Source organism: Molossus molossus, unplaced genomic scaffold, assembly GCF_014108415.1.
Source record: "Molossus molossus isolate mMolMol1 unplaced genomic scaffold, mMolMol1.p scaffold_m16_p_20, whole genome shotgun sequence".
Taxonomy (NCBI): Eukaryota; Metazoa; Chordata; class Mammalia; order Chiroptera; family Molossidae; genus Molossus; species Molossus molossus.
Window position 1 is genome coordinate 28,784,624 of NW_023425356.1, and position 18,015 is coordinate 28,802,638.

Consider the following 18,015-nt stretch of genomic DNA (forward strand, 5'->3'; position numbering starts at 1 on the left):
AACTCCAAAACTAAACAAAATGGAGACGAGCAATCATCAGATGCAGAGTTTAAAACGCTGGTAATAAGGATGCTCAGTGAACTCAGGGAAAGAATAGGTGATTTTAGTGATAACTTCAGCAAAGAAACAGGAAACACAAAGGAGATCGGGGGGGGGGGGGTACAGTCAGAAAAGAAGAATACAATAACTGAAACAAAGAGTATATCTATTTCTAGAAAGAATGTATTAGATGAAATCAATAGCAGATTAGATAAAGCAGAAGATTGAATCAGATTTGGAAGCTAAGGAAGCAGAAAACAGAACAGAAAAAAAGAGAGAGAGAGAGATGTGACAGAGACACATCAATTGTTTGCCTCCTGTATGACCCCAACCGGGGCCGGGGATTGAACCTGCAAACACAGGTACTTGCCCTCGACTGGGAATCAAACCCGAGATGCTTTTGTCCAAGGGCTGATGCTCCATCCACTGAACCAAACCAGCCAGGGCTAAAAAAGAGTAAAATCTCACCATTTGAGACAACTTAGATGGCTCTAGAAGGTATTATGCTAGATGAAATAAGTCAGACAGAAAAAGACAAATGCCATGTTGATACCATTGTAATTAACCCTGTTATTAATTAATAAGAAAAGGAGTAAAGGAAAGCTGCAATTTAGATGCATGCCCAGTAAGGTCTGGGTGACATGGGAAGGTACTTGCCTGCCAATCACACCTGGAAACAGGTAATTGGCCAGAATAGGTGTGGCCACTGCAAGAGCATGAAATCTGAAATATTTAAACTCTTAAACAAAGAGAGTTTTCTCTCTCTCTCTCTCTCTCTCTCTCTCTCTCTCTCTCTCTCGTTGTACAAGTCTGACTCCTGGCTTGTGGGGGTCTCATACTCCACAGTCACCCATATGCCTTGTGGCCATGTGAACCCCACACACACAATGGACTAATGGACAGTGACTAGCCTGATGCTTGTTGCTACGCCAGATTCAGTTCCACCATGGAACAGAAGTTCTGTACCCCGGCTTTGCTTCTAGTTCTACTAAAGCCCCAGTTGCACCTTTTCCAAGGACTAGCTTAAGGGAAAGGGGACTTTGGAAACCAAGAAATGTAACTCCATGAAAATAAAGCCTTTTACCACATCTCATCCTCCCGTGGGGGCCTCCAGACCTGCTTATTCCAGTGGCACCCCAAGAACCCCACACCCACTGGCAACAGAGAAATTCCACCTGTACAATTCTCTGATAACAGTACGAATTCACTTATATGTGGACTCTAAAAACAAAATAAATGAACAAGTAAAACAGAAACAAAGTCATAGATACAGAGAACAAACTGATGGCTGCCAGATGGGAGGGGTGTCGGGAAGCTGGGTGAAAAGATGAAGGGATTAAGAAGTACAAAACGGCAGTTATAAAATAGTCACAGGATGTGAAGCACAGCATACAGAATAGAGCCAATAATATTGTAATAATTATGTATGTTGTCAGGAGGGTGCCAGACTTACAGGGGGATCACTTTGTACGTTATATAAATACCTAACCACAATGCTGGACACCTGAAACTAATACAATTTTTATTTTTTTTATCCTCACCGGAGGACATTTTTCCATATTTTGTTCAGATAGAGTGGGAGGGAGAGAGAGAGAGAGAGAGAGAGAAACATCGACGTGAAAGGGACACATCGAGTGGCTGCCACCAGCACAACCCAACCAGGGCCAGGGACAAACTGCAACCGAGGCACGTGCCCTTAGCGGGAACCGAACCCAGGTCTCTCCGGACCGCAGGCCAACGCTCTAACCGCTGAGCCAAACCGGCCAGGGCGCAATTTTTAAATTTTTTTTTCTTTATTGATTTTAGAGAGAGAGGAAGGGAGAGGGAGAGAGAGATAGAAACATTGATGAGAGAGAACATCGACTGGTTGCCTCCTGCATGCCCCCCACTGGGGATTGGGCCCACAACCTGGGCATGTGCCCTGACGGAGAATTGACCCAGCAACCTCTTGGTGCATGGGTTGATGCTTGACCACTGAGCCACACCGGCCGGGCAAAACTAATATAATATTGAATGGCAACTGTAATTGAAAAATAATAAATTTTAAAGAGTTGATCCAATTTCAATTAAAAATTTTTATAAAACGTTGGGTGTGACATTCAGCTGCAAGAGTGATCAGGCAAGAACATCAGAGTTTTTTACAATTATGAAGTAAATGAGTAGATAACTGTGATGCTGGCATATTTACCCTAATAGATCTTAAGACATAGCGGACCCAAGTGACAATTTTCAGCTACACGACTGGTAAGCGGAGGAGGCAGGATTCAGATTCAGAACTGATTTAAAAGCTCCAGCAAGACCTGACCTATTCTGCAATCTGATCTCATAAAACTGAACGCACCAAGTCAGTGTTGGTGGAGAAGTGCACCTCAGTAAAATATGCTCGCACACAGAGGGCCTGCTTTATTTTTTGAGTCACCTATCTAAGGTACTTCTAAATACCAAACTGGGGGTCTGCTCTAGTTTTACCCTCAAATTCACGCTGTGGCAGAACCTGCTCCAACCACTCTCACACCCAGAGACTGAGACCTCCGGGTTCTCAGAACTTTCACCAAGCCTTTGTGATGGCAGCCCTGGCTTGTTGCCATGGTGACCTCCGGGGCTAGGGCGGGGGCTCCCACAATGCCCTGAAGCCCAGCTGGCCCCTCACGCCCACAGCTTTGCCCACCTGCTCAGGGCCCTGTGGCATCCTCACTTAGGCACATCAGTACCATCCACCCATTCTTCCCCCAGGCCCTTACCTTCCTTTCCTCAGCCCATCTCCTCACCCTTTCGCCTCTTAGTAACTCTCCTGGGGCCGGGAGCTTCCTACCCCTCCCTCCTTGTCCCTGACACCTCCCCGTCTGACTGCTTCCCCCTTCACCCTCCCCCTCCGGCCTCCCTTCGGGTCTGCACGGCCTGACTTCTCCATTCCACCTTGTCTTTGCTCCCGCTTCTCCTCCCCAGCAGTTTGTCCCCTCCCCCTCCACTCCTGCCCCTCTCACCCCCTGCCCCTCCTCCCCTCTGCTCCCTCTCTCCCAGTGTCTGCTTTCTTCCCACCCACTGAGCCGGTCAGCTCTACCCGGGGACAACCATGGGACTTGGGGGGAGAAAGGGAGCCGTGACTCCCGGTGAGGAGAACCCCAGCCCGAGACTTCGAAGGAGGCCCAGAAGTGGTCAAAGAAAGATGAAAAAAAAGAAGATAGACATGGAGGACCTGAAGAAGGAGGCGTCCATGGTGAGAAAACCCAAGTGGAGGCTGACCAGATTGCTTTCTGAAAACATCCTTCAACCCTCAGCCTTGAACGTCTCACCCACAGGCCACTTCCCCCAAGTGTTTCTCCCCCTCCCCTGGAAATGACCAAGGGTCACCACCTCTCCCTCAGTGACTCTGCTGTCTTCTCAGAACGATCACAAATTAACCTTGGAGCAGCTGAGTACCAAGTATTCGGTGGACCTGACAAAGGTGAGCGAAGAAACTCCCTGGGGGAGGCTCCCACCAGGACAAAATCCCTGACCCTTAACCTCCACCAGGGCAAGTTCCACAGGCCACACACTCGGCAGAAGATGAAAATGGCTACTGTCCCAAAGGAAGCTCAGAATTAGACAAAAGAATAGAAGCGTGGTTTACAGCAACACTTCTCACACCTTTGTCCCTAAGACCCTTTTACACTCATTCATTATCAAAGAACCCAAAGAGCTTTGCTTATGTAGATTACATCCTCCATCATTATCATATTAGAAATTAAAATAGAGAAATTTAAAAATATTTTCTAATTCACTTTAAAACAAGAGTGAACCCATCATGTACATATTAAGATAAATAATAATTATATGACAAATAACTGTTTTTCAGAATAAAAAGATTTAGTGGCATTTTTCATTTTTGCAAGTCTCTTTTTTTATCCTCACCCGAGGACATTTTTCCATTTTTTGTTCAGATAGAGTGGGAGGGAGAGAGAGGAAGAGAGAGAGAGAGAAACATCGACGTGAAAGGGACACATCGAGTGCCTGCCACCCACACAACCCAACCAGGGCCGGGGACAAACTGCAACCGAGGTACATGCCCTTAGCGGAAACTGAACCCAGGTCTCTCTGGACCACAGGCCGACACTCTAACCACTGAACCAAACTGTCAGGGCTGCAAGCCTCTTTATTTTATTTATTTTTATTTTTTATCCTCACTCGAGGACATTTTTGCATTTATCTTCAGACAGAGCAGGAGGGAGAGAGGGGGACGAGAGAGAGAGAAACATCAATGTGAGAGAGACACATCGAGTGGTTGCCACTCACATGACCCCAACCGGGGCTGGGGACAAACCTCAACCAAGGCACGTGCCCTTAGCAAGAACCGAACCCAGGACTCTCTGGTTCACAGGTCGACTCTCCAACCGCTGAGCCAAACCAGCCAGGGCTGCAAGCCTCTTTAATGGCTAGCTTTTTAATAGAAGACAGCTAGATTCTCATATATTTTCAGTATTAAATCTGTTGCAATATTATGTGTCATGTAGCCTTCTGAAAATTCCACTGCACATTCAAGAGAACAAGACTGAAAAGACAAACAACAATTTAGTATTATTATGAAATTGTTTGAACATGTGGACCCTCATGAAAGGGAACCGAACCCAGGTCTTTCCAGACTACATTGAGAACCACTGGTTTAACAGTAAAATCATGTATTACTACTATTACTATTACTACTGCTGCTGCTACAATAGCCACTATCACAATGACCATGGATAAAACCTCAAACACCAAACTTCAAAATGTAAGCTGCTCTTAGATCTAGAACTTCTTCACTGGAGGGGCTTCATCTGGTAACCAAGGACGAGCATAGGAGGCTTGTCCTGTTTTTATTAAAAGTGTTTCTTTTTTCAGTGGGAGGTTAGGGAGTGGCTGATGGGGATTAAAGAGAATGTGTTTTCCATTCCTCTAGTAGGTTCTACTATCATTTGCTGTCAGAGGAAAAAGTATGCAAGCTTGCACAAGGCTAAAGTGAGAATCTATGCATTCATGTATTTAGCTGGGGTTTTTTTCCTACTTCTTAACTAGAGAGTCAAAGTGTGAGCAATCTACATGTTATCAACATTCCGTAGTGTACCCCATTATTACATAGCCTTGCATATTATTTCTATATTATAAATTATCCCCACCAGAGTTAGAGCTCCATAAGCCTACGGACCATTTTTACTCATTTTGGTATCTTACCACAGTGCCAGGACCAAGATGGGTATTCAAAACCCTGGCCAGTTTGGCTCAGCAGTTAGAGCGTTGGCCTGCGGTCTGGAAAGACCTGGGTTCGGTTCCCGCTAAGGGCACGTACCTCGGTTGCAGTTTGTCCCCGGCCCTGGTTGGATAGTGCGGGTGGCAACCACTCAATGTGTCCCTTTCATGTCGATGTTTCTCTCTCTCTCTCTTCCTCCCACTCTAGCTGAACAAAATATCAAAAAGTGTCCTCGGGCCCTGGCCGGTTTGGCTCAGCGGTTAGAGCGTCGGCCTGCGGTCCGGAGAGACCCGGGTTCGGTTCCCGCTAAGGGCGTGTACCTCGGTTGCAGTTTGTCCCCGGCCCTGGTTGGTTGTGCGGGTGGCAGCCACTCGATGTGTCCCTTTCACATCGATGTTTCTCTCTCTCTCTCCCTCCTGCTCTATCTGAACAAAGAATGAAAAAGTGTCCTCGGGTGAGGATAAAAAAAAAAAAAAAAAAAAAGTGTCCTCCGGTGAGGACAAGAGGCTTGTGAATCAATCCATAAACTAAAACTTCATCTTATGTAAGCATGCTCAATGATATCCCTTCTATAATACACATTTTAAAATCCCATTTGTCTTGTAGGAAGAACTTCTAGCCTGATCTTTAGAGAACTTCATTGGTCTCTAGACCCATCCTTGGGCTCTGTGGCAGATTGAGTTTTGAAGTCAGGTTCCCCTTTGCTATAGCTGCCCCCCCCACCCCCCGCTCATGATTTTTTACCCATTTTTATTTCTTCTTTATACAGGGCCTTAGGCCCGAACAAGCACGGGAAATCCTGATTCGAGATGGACCAAATACACTTACCCCACCCCCCACCACTCCAGAATGGATGAAATTCTGTAAACAACTGTTTGGTGGCTTCTCCACCCTCCTGTGGATTGGTGCCATTCTCTGCTTCCTGGCCTTTGGCATCCAGACACATCATAGTAAGGAGTTTACCAAAGACAATGTGAGTCTATTCAACTACTACTGCCCAGCCCAGCCTCTGCTTAGCCCCTGACACTCTTCTGCTCAGCAGCCTAGCACTCCTGAGCCCTCTGACCCAAATCCCTAGGTCTCCCAGGACTTTCTAAGGGAGCCCTCAGTGCCTCCTGGCTTCCCTGATCTTCTCCCCGTAAAGGCATGATCCCACTCACTGAGATACATGATTCCCCTGGAAACTTGCTCTCCTTTGATCATCTTCCCAACTGATCATCATAGCACTTTGAAGTCCCTTTCTCTTTCTCAGAATTTTAATCTCTTCTTCTTTCCTCCCCATCTCCCTCAGTATCTGCCCCCACACACCCCATAAACAGCCTTCTTAGAGAGCAGAATGTAGGCCTTCATGGTCCTGGGATTTTGCTGGCCCTTCACTGTAGCTTGGGGTTCCTTCACCAGGAAGCCAAGTGAGCCAGCCCTGTCTCAGATTCTTCTCGGCCCCTGAACTCTCCAACTGAGTCCTATGGTTTCCTGCACTTGGAGAGATGACTATTCTCATTGCAATTTTCTGAGGACGAAGAGGAATGAAAGGATCTGCTGATAAGCCCTTTCTTTCCCTCCCCCCAGCTGTACCTGGGCATTGTGTTAACCGTTGTGGTCATCATCACTGGCTGCTTCTCCTATTATCAGGAAGCCAAGAGTTCCAGAATCATGGAGTCTTTTAAGAACTTGGTGCCTCAGGTAGGATTGATGTGAGAGGAGGTAAGCAACATGGCCAAATGCACAGTTATTAAGTCCCTGGAAGAATAATGTTCTACAATGAGTGAGCTGAGTGACGCTGGAGGAGAGGGAGGCTCACTTAGGTTTTTCTCTATCTGGTCTTAAAAGTACCCTGAGAAGGGCACAGCATCACCTATGAAGTGGTCTGCTCTAGAATGCATTTGCACCTAATGGGCATAAAATGAAACTCCAAATGAGAACCTTTCATTTTTTAAAAAAGGACAGAGGAAGTTGGGGAGGCTAGATTCTTCCAATGTCAGTGACGTTAAAGACAAAGGACAACTGTGGACATGTTCCAGATTAAAGGAGAGGAAAGAAGCATGACAACTGACTGGAATGCCTGGCCCTCGACTGACTCGTGTTGGAAGGGGAAAAATGCTGTAAAAGATATACTGGGTCCATTGACAAAACTGGGATGCAGACAGATTAAAATGTTGTGTCAATGTGAAATGTACTGAAATTGATAAACTATATTATAGTTATTTGAGATCCTTCTTCTTGGGAGATGAACCCTGAAGCATGGAGAATAAAAGATCATGATGTGTGTAACTTACCCTCAAATGGCTCAGGAAAAAAAGTCTACATACACCCATATGTAGAGACAAAGAACAAATGACAAAGCAAATGGGATAAGATGTTAAAAGGTGAATCTGGGTAAAGGTTATACTGGCATCTTTGGTGTGGTTTTTATTCTTGCAGCTTTTCTAAAAGTTTAGATTACTTTCAGATAAAAAGGGGTTTTCGTTTATTTAAGTACCTGAAAATAATATGACCATACTAAGCGAAACAAGCCAAACAGAGAAAGACAAGTATCATATGATCTCTGTGGAATATAATGAACATAACAGTCTGAGGAATGGGGTAGTCCCAGAGACGTGGAAGTGGGGTACAGACTGACAATCCCCAGAAGAGGGGATGGTGGGGGAGAGATCAACCACAGAACTTATATGCATGTGTGCATGAACAATGGACGTGGACAACAAAGCTGGGGACAGGGCGGGGAGGGGGGAGACAGTGGGGGAGAAAGGAGAAACATCTGTAACAAAAATAAATTAATTAATTTAAAAAACAATAATAATACGACCATAGAAAGAGGTTTCTAGGCACAGGGCTGGAAACTGAGAAAGGAACAGGTTTCAACATTTCCAACAACATGATCGTGTTCTAGCGTTATAGCCCAGCATTCTCTTCTCACTTTGGTGTGAACATCACTTAGTTCCTTCCTTCAGTCAGAGCTCTGGGGAAATGTTTTGGTAGAATGAACTAGGAGTTTGGAAACTATCCGTTAGCTTTTGCTACCTAATAAGCCACCTAAGACAGTGGCTCAAAACAACATTATTTCTCACAGTTCTATGGCTGGGCTGTTCTTCTGATCTGAGTTGAATTTAGCTGATGCTGGATGGTATTAGAGGACCTCATTCACATGTCTGGGGTCTCAGCTGAGATTACTGGGGCCATCTAGGGTCTTTCTCCTCATGCTCTCTCTTCCTCCAGGAGGCTAGCGTGGGCATGTTCAGTGTGGCGGCAGAGAGATGTCCAGTGACAACAGGGCAAGCCCCATTGTGCAAGCACTCTTAAGCCTCTGTTTGCATTACAATGGCCAATGTCCTATGGGCCAAAGCAAGTGACAGCCAAGCCTAAGTGTAGGTTTGTAAAGATAGACCCCATCTCTTAGTGGGAGAAATGTCAACATCACGTTGCAAAGAGCCCTGCAAACAGCAATGGTAAGAATTTGCAATCTGTTGCCCTGGCCAGTTTGGCTCAGCGGTTAGAGTGTCGGCCTGCGGTCCGGAGAGACCCGGGTTCGGTTCCGGCTAAGGGCACGTACTTCGGTTGCAGTTTGTCCCCGGCCCTGATTGGTCGTGTGGGTGGCAGCCACTCGATGTGTCCCTTCACATCGATATTTCTCTCTCTCTCTCCCTCCCACTCTATCTGTACAAAAAATGGAAAAATATCCTCGGGTGAGGATAAAAAAAAAAAAAAAAGAATTTGCAATCTGTCAACGAGCCCTTCAAGAATTATATTCTTGTACAGCTGAAAATTAGATCGTGTTATTCACCGATGTTACCCCAATACATTTGTTTTTCTTTTTTAAATCTTTTTAATTTATTGTTTTGAGAGAAGAGACAGAGACAGAGAAACAGAGAGAGACAGAGAAAGAGACATCCATTTGTTGTTCCACTTATTTATACATGCATTGATAGATTCTTGCATGTGCCTTGACCAGAGATAGAACCTGTAAACTTGGCATATTAGGACAACTCTCTAACCAACTGAGCTACTTGACCAGGGCCTAATGTTACCCTAATACATTTAGTAATTTTAAAAATATGATGTGGTGAGTGACAGTGTAAGAAAGGGGAGTCTGGTCCGGCCGGTGTGGCTCAGTGGTTGAGCATCAACCCACGCACAAAGAGGCCTCCAGTTTAATTCACGGTCAGGACACATACCCAGGTTGTGGGCCCGATCCCCAGTGTGGGGCATGCAGGAGGCAGCCAATCAATGTTCTCTCTCATCAATGTTTCTGTCTCTCTCTTCCTCTCACTTCCTTTCTCTCTAAAATCAATAAAGGGGAAAAAAAAAAATTTTTTAAAGAAAGGGGAGTCTGAAGGAAGGAGACCAGGAACAAGAGGTTGTAGGCCTGGAGCAGGACTGGGGGAACGGAAAGCTTTGGAAATGACCCCGTACTATCTTCCCACAGCAAGCTCTAGTAATTCGAGGTGGAGAGAAGATACAAATCGATGTACAAAATGTAGTGGTGGGAGACCTAGTAGAAGTGAAGGGTGGAGACCGAATCCCCGCTGACATCAGGATCATCTCTGCAGATGGATGTAAGGTAAGGGGGTGTGGAAAGCTAGGAGAAGGAGCCAAGCCTGGCCTTGAGGCACTGTGGCGACCCGGACTCAGTGAAAGAAAGTACTGATCTTATTATTCAGAACCTGGAGAAGTTACCAATGCACATTTGAGATTAGAGACAATAGATGCTTGTGTGTAAATGTATGTTTCTCTCTGCATGTCAGTATTGATGATGTTGATGTCCAATAAAGCTGTGTCATCTTTCTAAATGAATCTTTTTTTCCTTGTGACCACTGATCCTCCTTCCCATCTCAGGTGGACAACTCATCCTTGACGGGAGAGTCGGAGCCCCAAAGCCGCTCTCCTGATTTCACCCATGAGAATCCTCTGGAGACGCGAAACATCTGCTTCTTCTCCACCAACTGTGTGGAAGGTGAATACTGCATTATAAATATTCTGGATTCAAAAGCAGAGTTTGAAAGATTTCAGGAAGTCTTTATCTTCTAAAGGTAGTAGGGTAGGTAACAGCTGGTAAGTAGTCAAGGTTCTCCATTATTCATGAGCAGTATGACCTTTGGGTAAAAGGTCAAAGCCATCATTTTCACATTGCACGACGATGATACTAAATGTCGCTACCCTATACATTTTTATGTGGATTAAAGGAATAATACACATAAAATGCTTAGCACAAGGCCTAACCCATTGTAAGTGCCCTATTATTATTCTGGCTAGTGGATAGACTATGCTCTATAAGCTGGAAATAGCACAGACAGGAGGAAAATTACTCAGCCCCGCTAGCTCATTCTTATCCTGGGGTAAACCCTATCTTCTCACTGTTCCAAAGAGGATTTGGGCATTGGAAATTTGAGTTCCCAGAGGTGCCTTTCACACTTCGGCTGTGCTTCTAGTATCTTGGACATCCTTGAACTGGGAGGCAGTTCTGGCCAAAGTGGCAACAATGGACTCAGTATCATTATGTCAACTTCTTCATCATCTTTTCCCTTTAGGAGGTCTGCATCGCTCTCTGGAACACACATTAAAATCATTATTCAGACTTAAGAATAAATGTATCTAAGAAATAGCTATTTTTATCCTCACTTGAGGACATTTTTCAGTATTTTGTTCAGATAGAGTGGGAGGGAGGGAGAGAGAGAGCGAGAGATAGAAACATCGACGTGAAAGGGACACATCAAGTGGCTGCCACCCACACGACCCAACCAGGGCTGGGGACAAACTGTAACCGAGGTACGTGCCCTTAGCGGAAGCCGAACCCGAATCTCTCCAGACCACAGGCCGACGCTCTAACCACTGAGCCAAACTGACCAGGGCAGAAATAACTATTTTTAAAGTTGAATGTCCGGTATATGTCAAGTGCCACAGATAACTCTGATTCTCACAACACTGTACAATAGATATTATCTCTATTTTACACACAAAAGGCTAAGGGTTAAAGAAATTAAATGCAGTACCAAGAGCACAACTCAACAGAAAAGAGGAGGGTCAAGGATTCTAATGCAGGCTTGTCATCAGAACACATGCTCTTTCCACAGACCCTTCTCAGGAATAAAGCTTCTTCATGACCTCTCTGATAATCAAATTAGTTTATTTGGAATTATCTTATAGAATAAGAGTAACATTAAGTGAGAAAAAGAATCTTCCCTGACCAGTTTAGCTCAACAGTTACAGCATCAGCCGGTAGGCTGTAAGGTAGAAGGTTCAATTCCTGGTCAAGGGCATGTACCTGGGTTGCAGGTTTGACCTCTGGTCACAACCGATCTGTGTCTCTCTCCCTTCCTCCCTTCCACTCTCTCTAAAAATCAATGGGAAAATATCCTCGGGTGAAGATTAACACGAGAGAGAGAGAGAGAGAGAGAGAGAGAGAGAGAGAGAAGAGAAAAGAAGAAGAAGAAGGAGAAGGAGAAGGAGGAGAAGGAGGAGAAGAAGAGGAAGAATCCAACTAGAAAATAAAATATAGATTCAAATAATTTTTTAAAAATTTGAAGGGAAAAATGCAAGTTAGCAAGCTTTCTCTAAAAAACACTAGTTTCTATTATTAAATTTCAGGAAGAAATTTGCTCAAATTTTCCTTTCATAGTAAATTTTTTATCAGCAAAGTATATGCTTTGGATAAGAGGGGAAGTGGGTGGTGGCATTCCATCTGAGAAACAAGGATCTGGCTAGAATGCAGGAGGCTTTAGGAGGGAACAAGAGGGATCCAAGATGTGACCAAGTGGGTGGAGCCAGGCTGAGGGAGCTCTTGACTGTTAAATTGAGGGATTTCTGTGCAGTCTGCAAACTAGTTGCATAACTTTGACCTTTATCCTAGAATTTTGCCTCCCTGCTTTTATCTCTGTGGACTTGGACAGGGCTACTGGTGCAAACATCTCCCATTGGGTTCTCATGCATCTTCATGGGGGGCCCAAGCTTTTTATTTCTCTGGCATTATATAGGAGGTTATAATGGGATAAAGGAAGTTTGGCCTTCTTAACCTTCCCCAAGGTTGACATCAACCCACCCTGTCTCTAGACACATTGAGATTAGTTATTAAATCCCTTCTCTCCAAGCCTGGGGGAATCATAGCAGATGGAATGAAAATGAAGAACTAGACTAAACTATGGAACAGTCTATAAATATAGGTGATACCATACTCTCCTCTCCTCCAAAATATAAAACCCTTCCAGCACCTCTCAATTATTTTAGTATCTTCCTTCCACAAAGCTCAAGGAATGCCTCTGCAGCCAGTCTGAAACTCATCTGTAGAATGGCTCAGACTGTGACCCTCCCAGAACCTTCACCTAACATTGACCTAACATGTCTGCTGTCCATGCCCGACCCTGTTCTGAGACTCATCTAGCTGAAGGTGACTTTGGAAATATATGTTAGATATTGTGGGAGCTGCCCCTGCAAATTACACATGTGCTTATATATCTGCCTTTCTGGAGACCCTGAATTCTTCTAAGTGAAGAAAAGAAATACATTAATATATGAGTTCCTACTATGTACCCAACCCTCTTCTAGTCTCTTTTACAAACATTCATTTGTCGCAGTTTTGTAGGTGCTTCCATCCCATTTTAAAGACGATGAAACCTTCATCTCAGAGCACTTAAGTAACTAGCCTCAGGACCCACAGCTGAAACATTAGAAAGTTGAACTTCCAACCCTGAGTCTTCCTGGTTCTAAAATAAGTACTATTTCTATAATATGTTGCTTTTCTGGGCAAATCTGGCTGTGACTTTAATTCAGCCATCATAGCGAAGCAGGAAGAATTATCTGGAGTAAAGAACCTTGCCACGCCCCTCATTTCAAGCCACACAGGTGAGTGGCCTGCATCAGGTGTGTGAAAGCCAAGCATGACGTCGCGCTCCCCTTCTGACTGTGGGCAGTGCGGTGGAGGGAAGAGCCCAGGAGCCTGGCTGTGATGGCCTATCCTACCCAGCAGGGGTCAGACTGACTCCAGCCAGAAAAGCAGGGAGGGGGCTCAGGTCAGAGCAGGGTTTCTCACCTCAACACCATTGACATTTGGGCAGAATAATTCTTTATTGTCTGGAGAGAGGAGGGCTTCCCTGGGGATAGCATGATAGTTAGCATCCCTCTCCTCTCTCAACTAGATGCCAAGAGCAACCCCCTCCCACCCAGTTGTGACAACCAAAATTGTCTCCATTGTCAAATGTCTCCTAGGGGGCAAATTGTCCCCAGCTGAGAACCAGTGGGTTAGAGAATAAGAAGATAATGGAACATAGGACTCTAGCAGATGAGTTACCACTAATCCTGGGGATCTAGAAACTTTCCGTTGCTTAGGGCAAAAGAAGAAATAAATAGACAATAGAAGATATTTACATTCTTGACAGTGAAGACAATCAGGCAATAAAATTGGGTATCTCTGGAGAACTGTAAAATCTCTTCAGAGATTTTTTTTTTTTTGTTAACAGTAGGAGACCCTTATTTGTATAAGCTAAATATGAGAATAGAACATAATAACCTCTCAGAGGCCCTTGAGTTTCCACCTTGTTTTTGACCACTGACAGCTTTTGTATTAACCAAACCCAACATCCTTTCTAACTGAGATTCCCCCTTCATCCGCAGGGACAGCCCGAGGCATCGTGATTGCTACTGGAGACTCCACAATAATGGGCCGCATTGCCACCCTGACCTCAAGCCTGGCAGTTGGCAAGACTCCCATTGCTACAGAGATTGAACACTTCATCCATCTGATCACTTCAGTGGCCATCTTCCTTGGCTTCTTTTTCTTTGGGCTCTCCCTTATCTTGGGCTACACCTGGCTGGAGGCTGTCATTTTCCTTATTGGCATCATTGTGGCCAATGTCCCTGAGGGGCTGCTGGCCACTGTTACTGTGAGTAGCCAGGGTAGAGGGTGGCCTCAGGGCAGACAAACCACTCCAGGGAAATGAAATCACTAGTATCTCTTTCATTGTCCAACCTGCCAAGCACAGAGTACCCCTGATGTGTATACAGATGTAAAATCATTTAACTTCCAAATTACTTTTACTTCCTCCACCCTTATTTTCTGGTGCCCTCTTTTCTTCTCAGTGAGAAAGGAAGTGAGTTGCAATGCAGGAAACATCAGATTATAAGTCTCGGGGAGTGAATTCCAGTCCTGGCTGGTGAACTTGTCCAAACCACTTACCTCCGGGCCTCAATTTATTCATCAATTTATAGAGGGAGATTGATTTAGAATCATAGAATCTTATTGGAAAGGACTGCAAAGCCCATATAAATTCAACTTTCCAGCCAATGCTGACTCTCCTGCACAAAGTCCATGGGAGATCGCGCCCTTTTGTCCCAGCTCATTTCATATTTGGGTTCTCTAGTTTGATTGCATTGTGTTGAGCAGAAATATAATTTTGTGTTTGGTCCCAGTTTTCCCATCTGAAGAAATACAATTCTCTTCTACAAACCGCCCTTTAGATTTTTTACAGTAGCCACTATGTTTCCTCAAACTCTCCAGGAAGGAGGTGAAATAATAATTTTTTTCCCTTTGCCATCTGACATGGTCTTCAAGCCCCTTGTCTTGCTGATCACCTGTTTGGGGTAAAATAGAAATGAGAATAATATTCGGGGTGAGGTTGGACTAGCACAAAACCACCAGGACTAGTGATGTGTAAATAAAACATAACCCCATGATTAGAATTCTGCACTTACATAACCACATCCTAAGAATTCACTAGCTTATAACACAACCTTGTCACACACCTGACTTTTATTGAATATATGGGCAACATAATTTATGATCCATAAAAATCTGATTTAAATGATTTCTTGACTCCTTTTTAGTGCTGCAATATTTCTTCTCAACTTCATCATTCTCTCCATTGTTCTTTGTTTTTGTTGTTTTTTTTTTGGTTTTTTGTTAACTATAGGTACAATCTCCACTCCATACATAACATTTTATGCCACAATAAAATATTAGCTATCATATGGTCCTTGGAAAGACTAAACTTGAGAAAGAAGGGTGACCTAAACTTGAATAGAAAAGATAAAAGGATCATAGAGGGTGGACTATTTCATGGAAAATAAGGAGCTCATTCTTTATGATGCCCTGATAAAGGAATACACTCTAGTCTTAAAACTCTGCCTTGAAGCACAAACCAACATCACTTTCTTAATTTCCTTTACTGTAGCCATAGATGGAGGTTTTGTTTGTTTTTTTAAACTAGGTAGGAACATAAGGGAAATTAGTACAAAACATTAAAATAGAAAAAAAAATATCAGATTTCCAAAACACAAAGTGGTGTTAGTTAGTAGCCGATATCACCTCACCATTTATTCTCTTGCCTCTTCATGGCCCAGGTGTGCCTGACGCTGACAGCCAAGCGCATGGCGAGGAAGAACTGCCTGGTGAAGAACCTGGAGGCGGTGGAGACTCTGGGCTCCACCTCCACCATCTGCTCGGACAAGACGGGCACCCTCACCCAGAACCGTATGACCGTCGCCCATTTATGGTTCGATGGGACCATCTGTGAGGCCGACACGAGTGAAGAACAGACTGGTGACTAGTGGCATGGGTGGGCCACGAGTGAATGGATTTGGGGGAATGTGATGAGGGAATGGTGAGTTCAGCTGGAAAGTGAGTGAGAGGAGGAAGGTGTGGGCCAAAGATGATGTCTCTGTGAAGTTTTGGGGTACAGACAGGATGGAAATAACTCCCTGCTTTAAACTTTCTTCTCCCCTGCTCACAGTGTGTTTTTTCTCCCTAGGGAATGCAGTTGACAAGGGTTCTGATACCTGGTTTGTCCTGGCCCGAATCGCTGGCCTCTGCAACCGGGCTGACTTTAAGGCTAATCAAGAGGCCCTTGCCATAGCTAAGGTGTCAGGCCTAAGGGGGTAGAGGGTAGCTTAGTGTCCAGGGTATAACCCACCTCCCAAAAAAATCTCTTTCCTGATGCTCAGTGATTTCCCCAGGCATTCCCTCTCCACTCTGTCCCTTTCCTTGTCCCTCTCCTTGTCCCTCTCCTTGTCCCATGGGCTTACAAACAAAACCCCATTCTGGCAGCGGGACACTGTAGGGGATGCTTCTGAGTCAGCCCTCCTCAAGTTCATCGAACAGTCCTGTGGCTCTGTGAAGGAGATGAGAAGGAAAAACCCCAAGGTGGCAGAGATTCCCTTTAATTCTACCAACAAGTACCAGGTACAGACCCGACAAAGATTGGAAAACCATGGGGGTGGGGTGTGCTTGTCTTTTGGGAAAACAGGTCATCAACCTCACCTCTGAGCAGTAGGAGAGAGACAGTGGATAACCAGCATCCCAACTGGAAAGAAGGCTAGCCTCAAGAGAAAGTAATAAGCAGGTGCCAGGAGCAGGTGATAAAGGGAGAGGTGTTCAGCCCTAAGCAGAGCTCCAGACTACACAGCTTGTGAAGAGAGCAAGTCATAAAAGGCTCTCTGAAAGCTGGTAGATGAAAGTCACGCCACAGTCCCTGCAGCTGTTAGGAGGCATCTCTGTGACTACTCTGAGATTAGCCACTGCAGAATAAGGTTGTATTTATAAGACACTTCCCGGACACGTCTTATTTCATTAGTCATCTTTAAAAAAAATTTTTATCCCATGCCTGCAGTTCTAGCAGCTGCCATCAGATAGGTGATTAGGGGTCTCCAGTGTGTTAGTGAATTTCATTTCCCAGGAGCATTTTGTCTGTTGTCCAGGGAGGAGTTGCAAGGGAAAGAGAAATGCTGAGTGAGAGACACTGGTGGTGCTAACAACAAAAGCCATGAGAGGCCCTGGCCAGTTTGGCTCAGCAGTAAGAGTGTCAGCCCGTGGTTGTGGGTTTGATTCCCGTCAAGGGCAAGTACCTAGGTTTGATCCCCAGTCCTAGCTGGGATCGTGTGGGAGGCAATCAATCTATGTGTCTCTCCCACGTCGGTGTTTTTCTCTCTCTCCCCCTCCCTCCCTCCTTTCCACTCTATCTAAGAAGCAATGGAAAAATATCCCCAGATGAGGGAAAACAAAATCCATGAGAGGGAAAGAAAACACATGAGAATCCTAGCTCACTTTGAAGAGGGGGTCCTGATGGAAAGTGGGGAGTGGTGTCATTGCCATGACTGGAACTCTACCAGCTAAGGTGTGAGTTCTATGGGACAATTGTGATTTGCTCAGGAGAGTGGGATTCTCCAAGTTCATGCACTACTGTAAAGGTCAGACATTCAAGTGTGGTAACAGAGAAGAAATGAGACTCCCAAAAGTCAGTTTTGTATTTGTGACTTAAAACACACTTAATAGTCAATAGCCAAGATATGAGAACAACCCAAGTGCCCATCAATGGATGACTAGATAAAAAAGTTGTGGTTAAAAAAAAAACAAAAAAAACTTGTGGTACATATATATAATGGAGTATTATTCAGCCCCTCCCAAAAAAGTCTCACCATTTGTGATAGTGTGGATGCGCCTAGAGTATTATGCTAACTGAAGTCAGTCCGTCAGAGAAAGAAAATACCATATGATTTCACCTATATTTGGAAACTCAAGAATAAAATAAACAAAATTGAAACAGTCTCAAAGATACAGAGAACAGACAGTTGCCAGAAGGGAGGGGCTTAGGGGCCTGAATGAAAATGGTGGAGGGATCAAGAAATACAAATTGGCAGTTACAAAATTGTCAGACCATAGGAAATATAGTCAATAATATTACAATAGCTGTGTATGGTGCCCAGTGGGTACTGGATATGTTGGGGAGAACACTTTGTAAAGTATTGTCTAACCACTATGCTGTACACCTGAAGCTAATACAAAATTATGTATT

General features: G+C 44.6%; 1 protein-coding gene across 1 annotated transcript in view; it reads left to right on the forward strand.

The window, feature by feature from the left end:
- The first annotated feature begins 3,112 nt into the window (after window positions 1–3,112).
- The window catches only part of LOC118636912 (sodium/potassium-transporting ATPase subunit alpha-4), a 38,016-nt gene continuing 23,113 nt past the window's right edge, over window positions 3,113–18,015 (forward strand). The window contains exons 1-10 of the mRNA XM_036271844.1: window positions 3,113–3,256; window positions 3,425–3,484; window positions 6,012–6,215; window positions 6,812–6,925; window positions 9,666–9,800; window positions 10,076–10,193; window positions 13,844–14,112; window positions 15,569–15,767; window positions 15,976–16,085; window positions 16,272–16,406. Of these exons, the coding sequence (XP_036127737.1) occupies window positions 3,113–3,256; window positions 3,425–3,484; window positions 6,012–6,215; window positions 6,812–6,925; window positions 9,666–9,800; window positions 10,076–10,193; window positions 13,844–14,112; window positions 15,569–15,767; window positions 15,976–16,085; window positions 16,272–16,406 (1,488 nt within the window). The remainder of the gene's footprint in view (window positions 3,257–3,424; window positions 3,485–6,011; window positions 6,216–6,811; window positions 6,926–9,665; window positions 9,801–10,075; window positions 10,194–13,843; window positions 14,113–15,568; window positions 15,768–15,975; window positions 16,086–16,271; window positions 16,407–18,015) is intronic.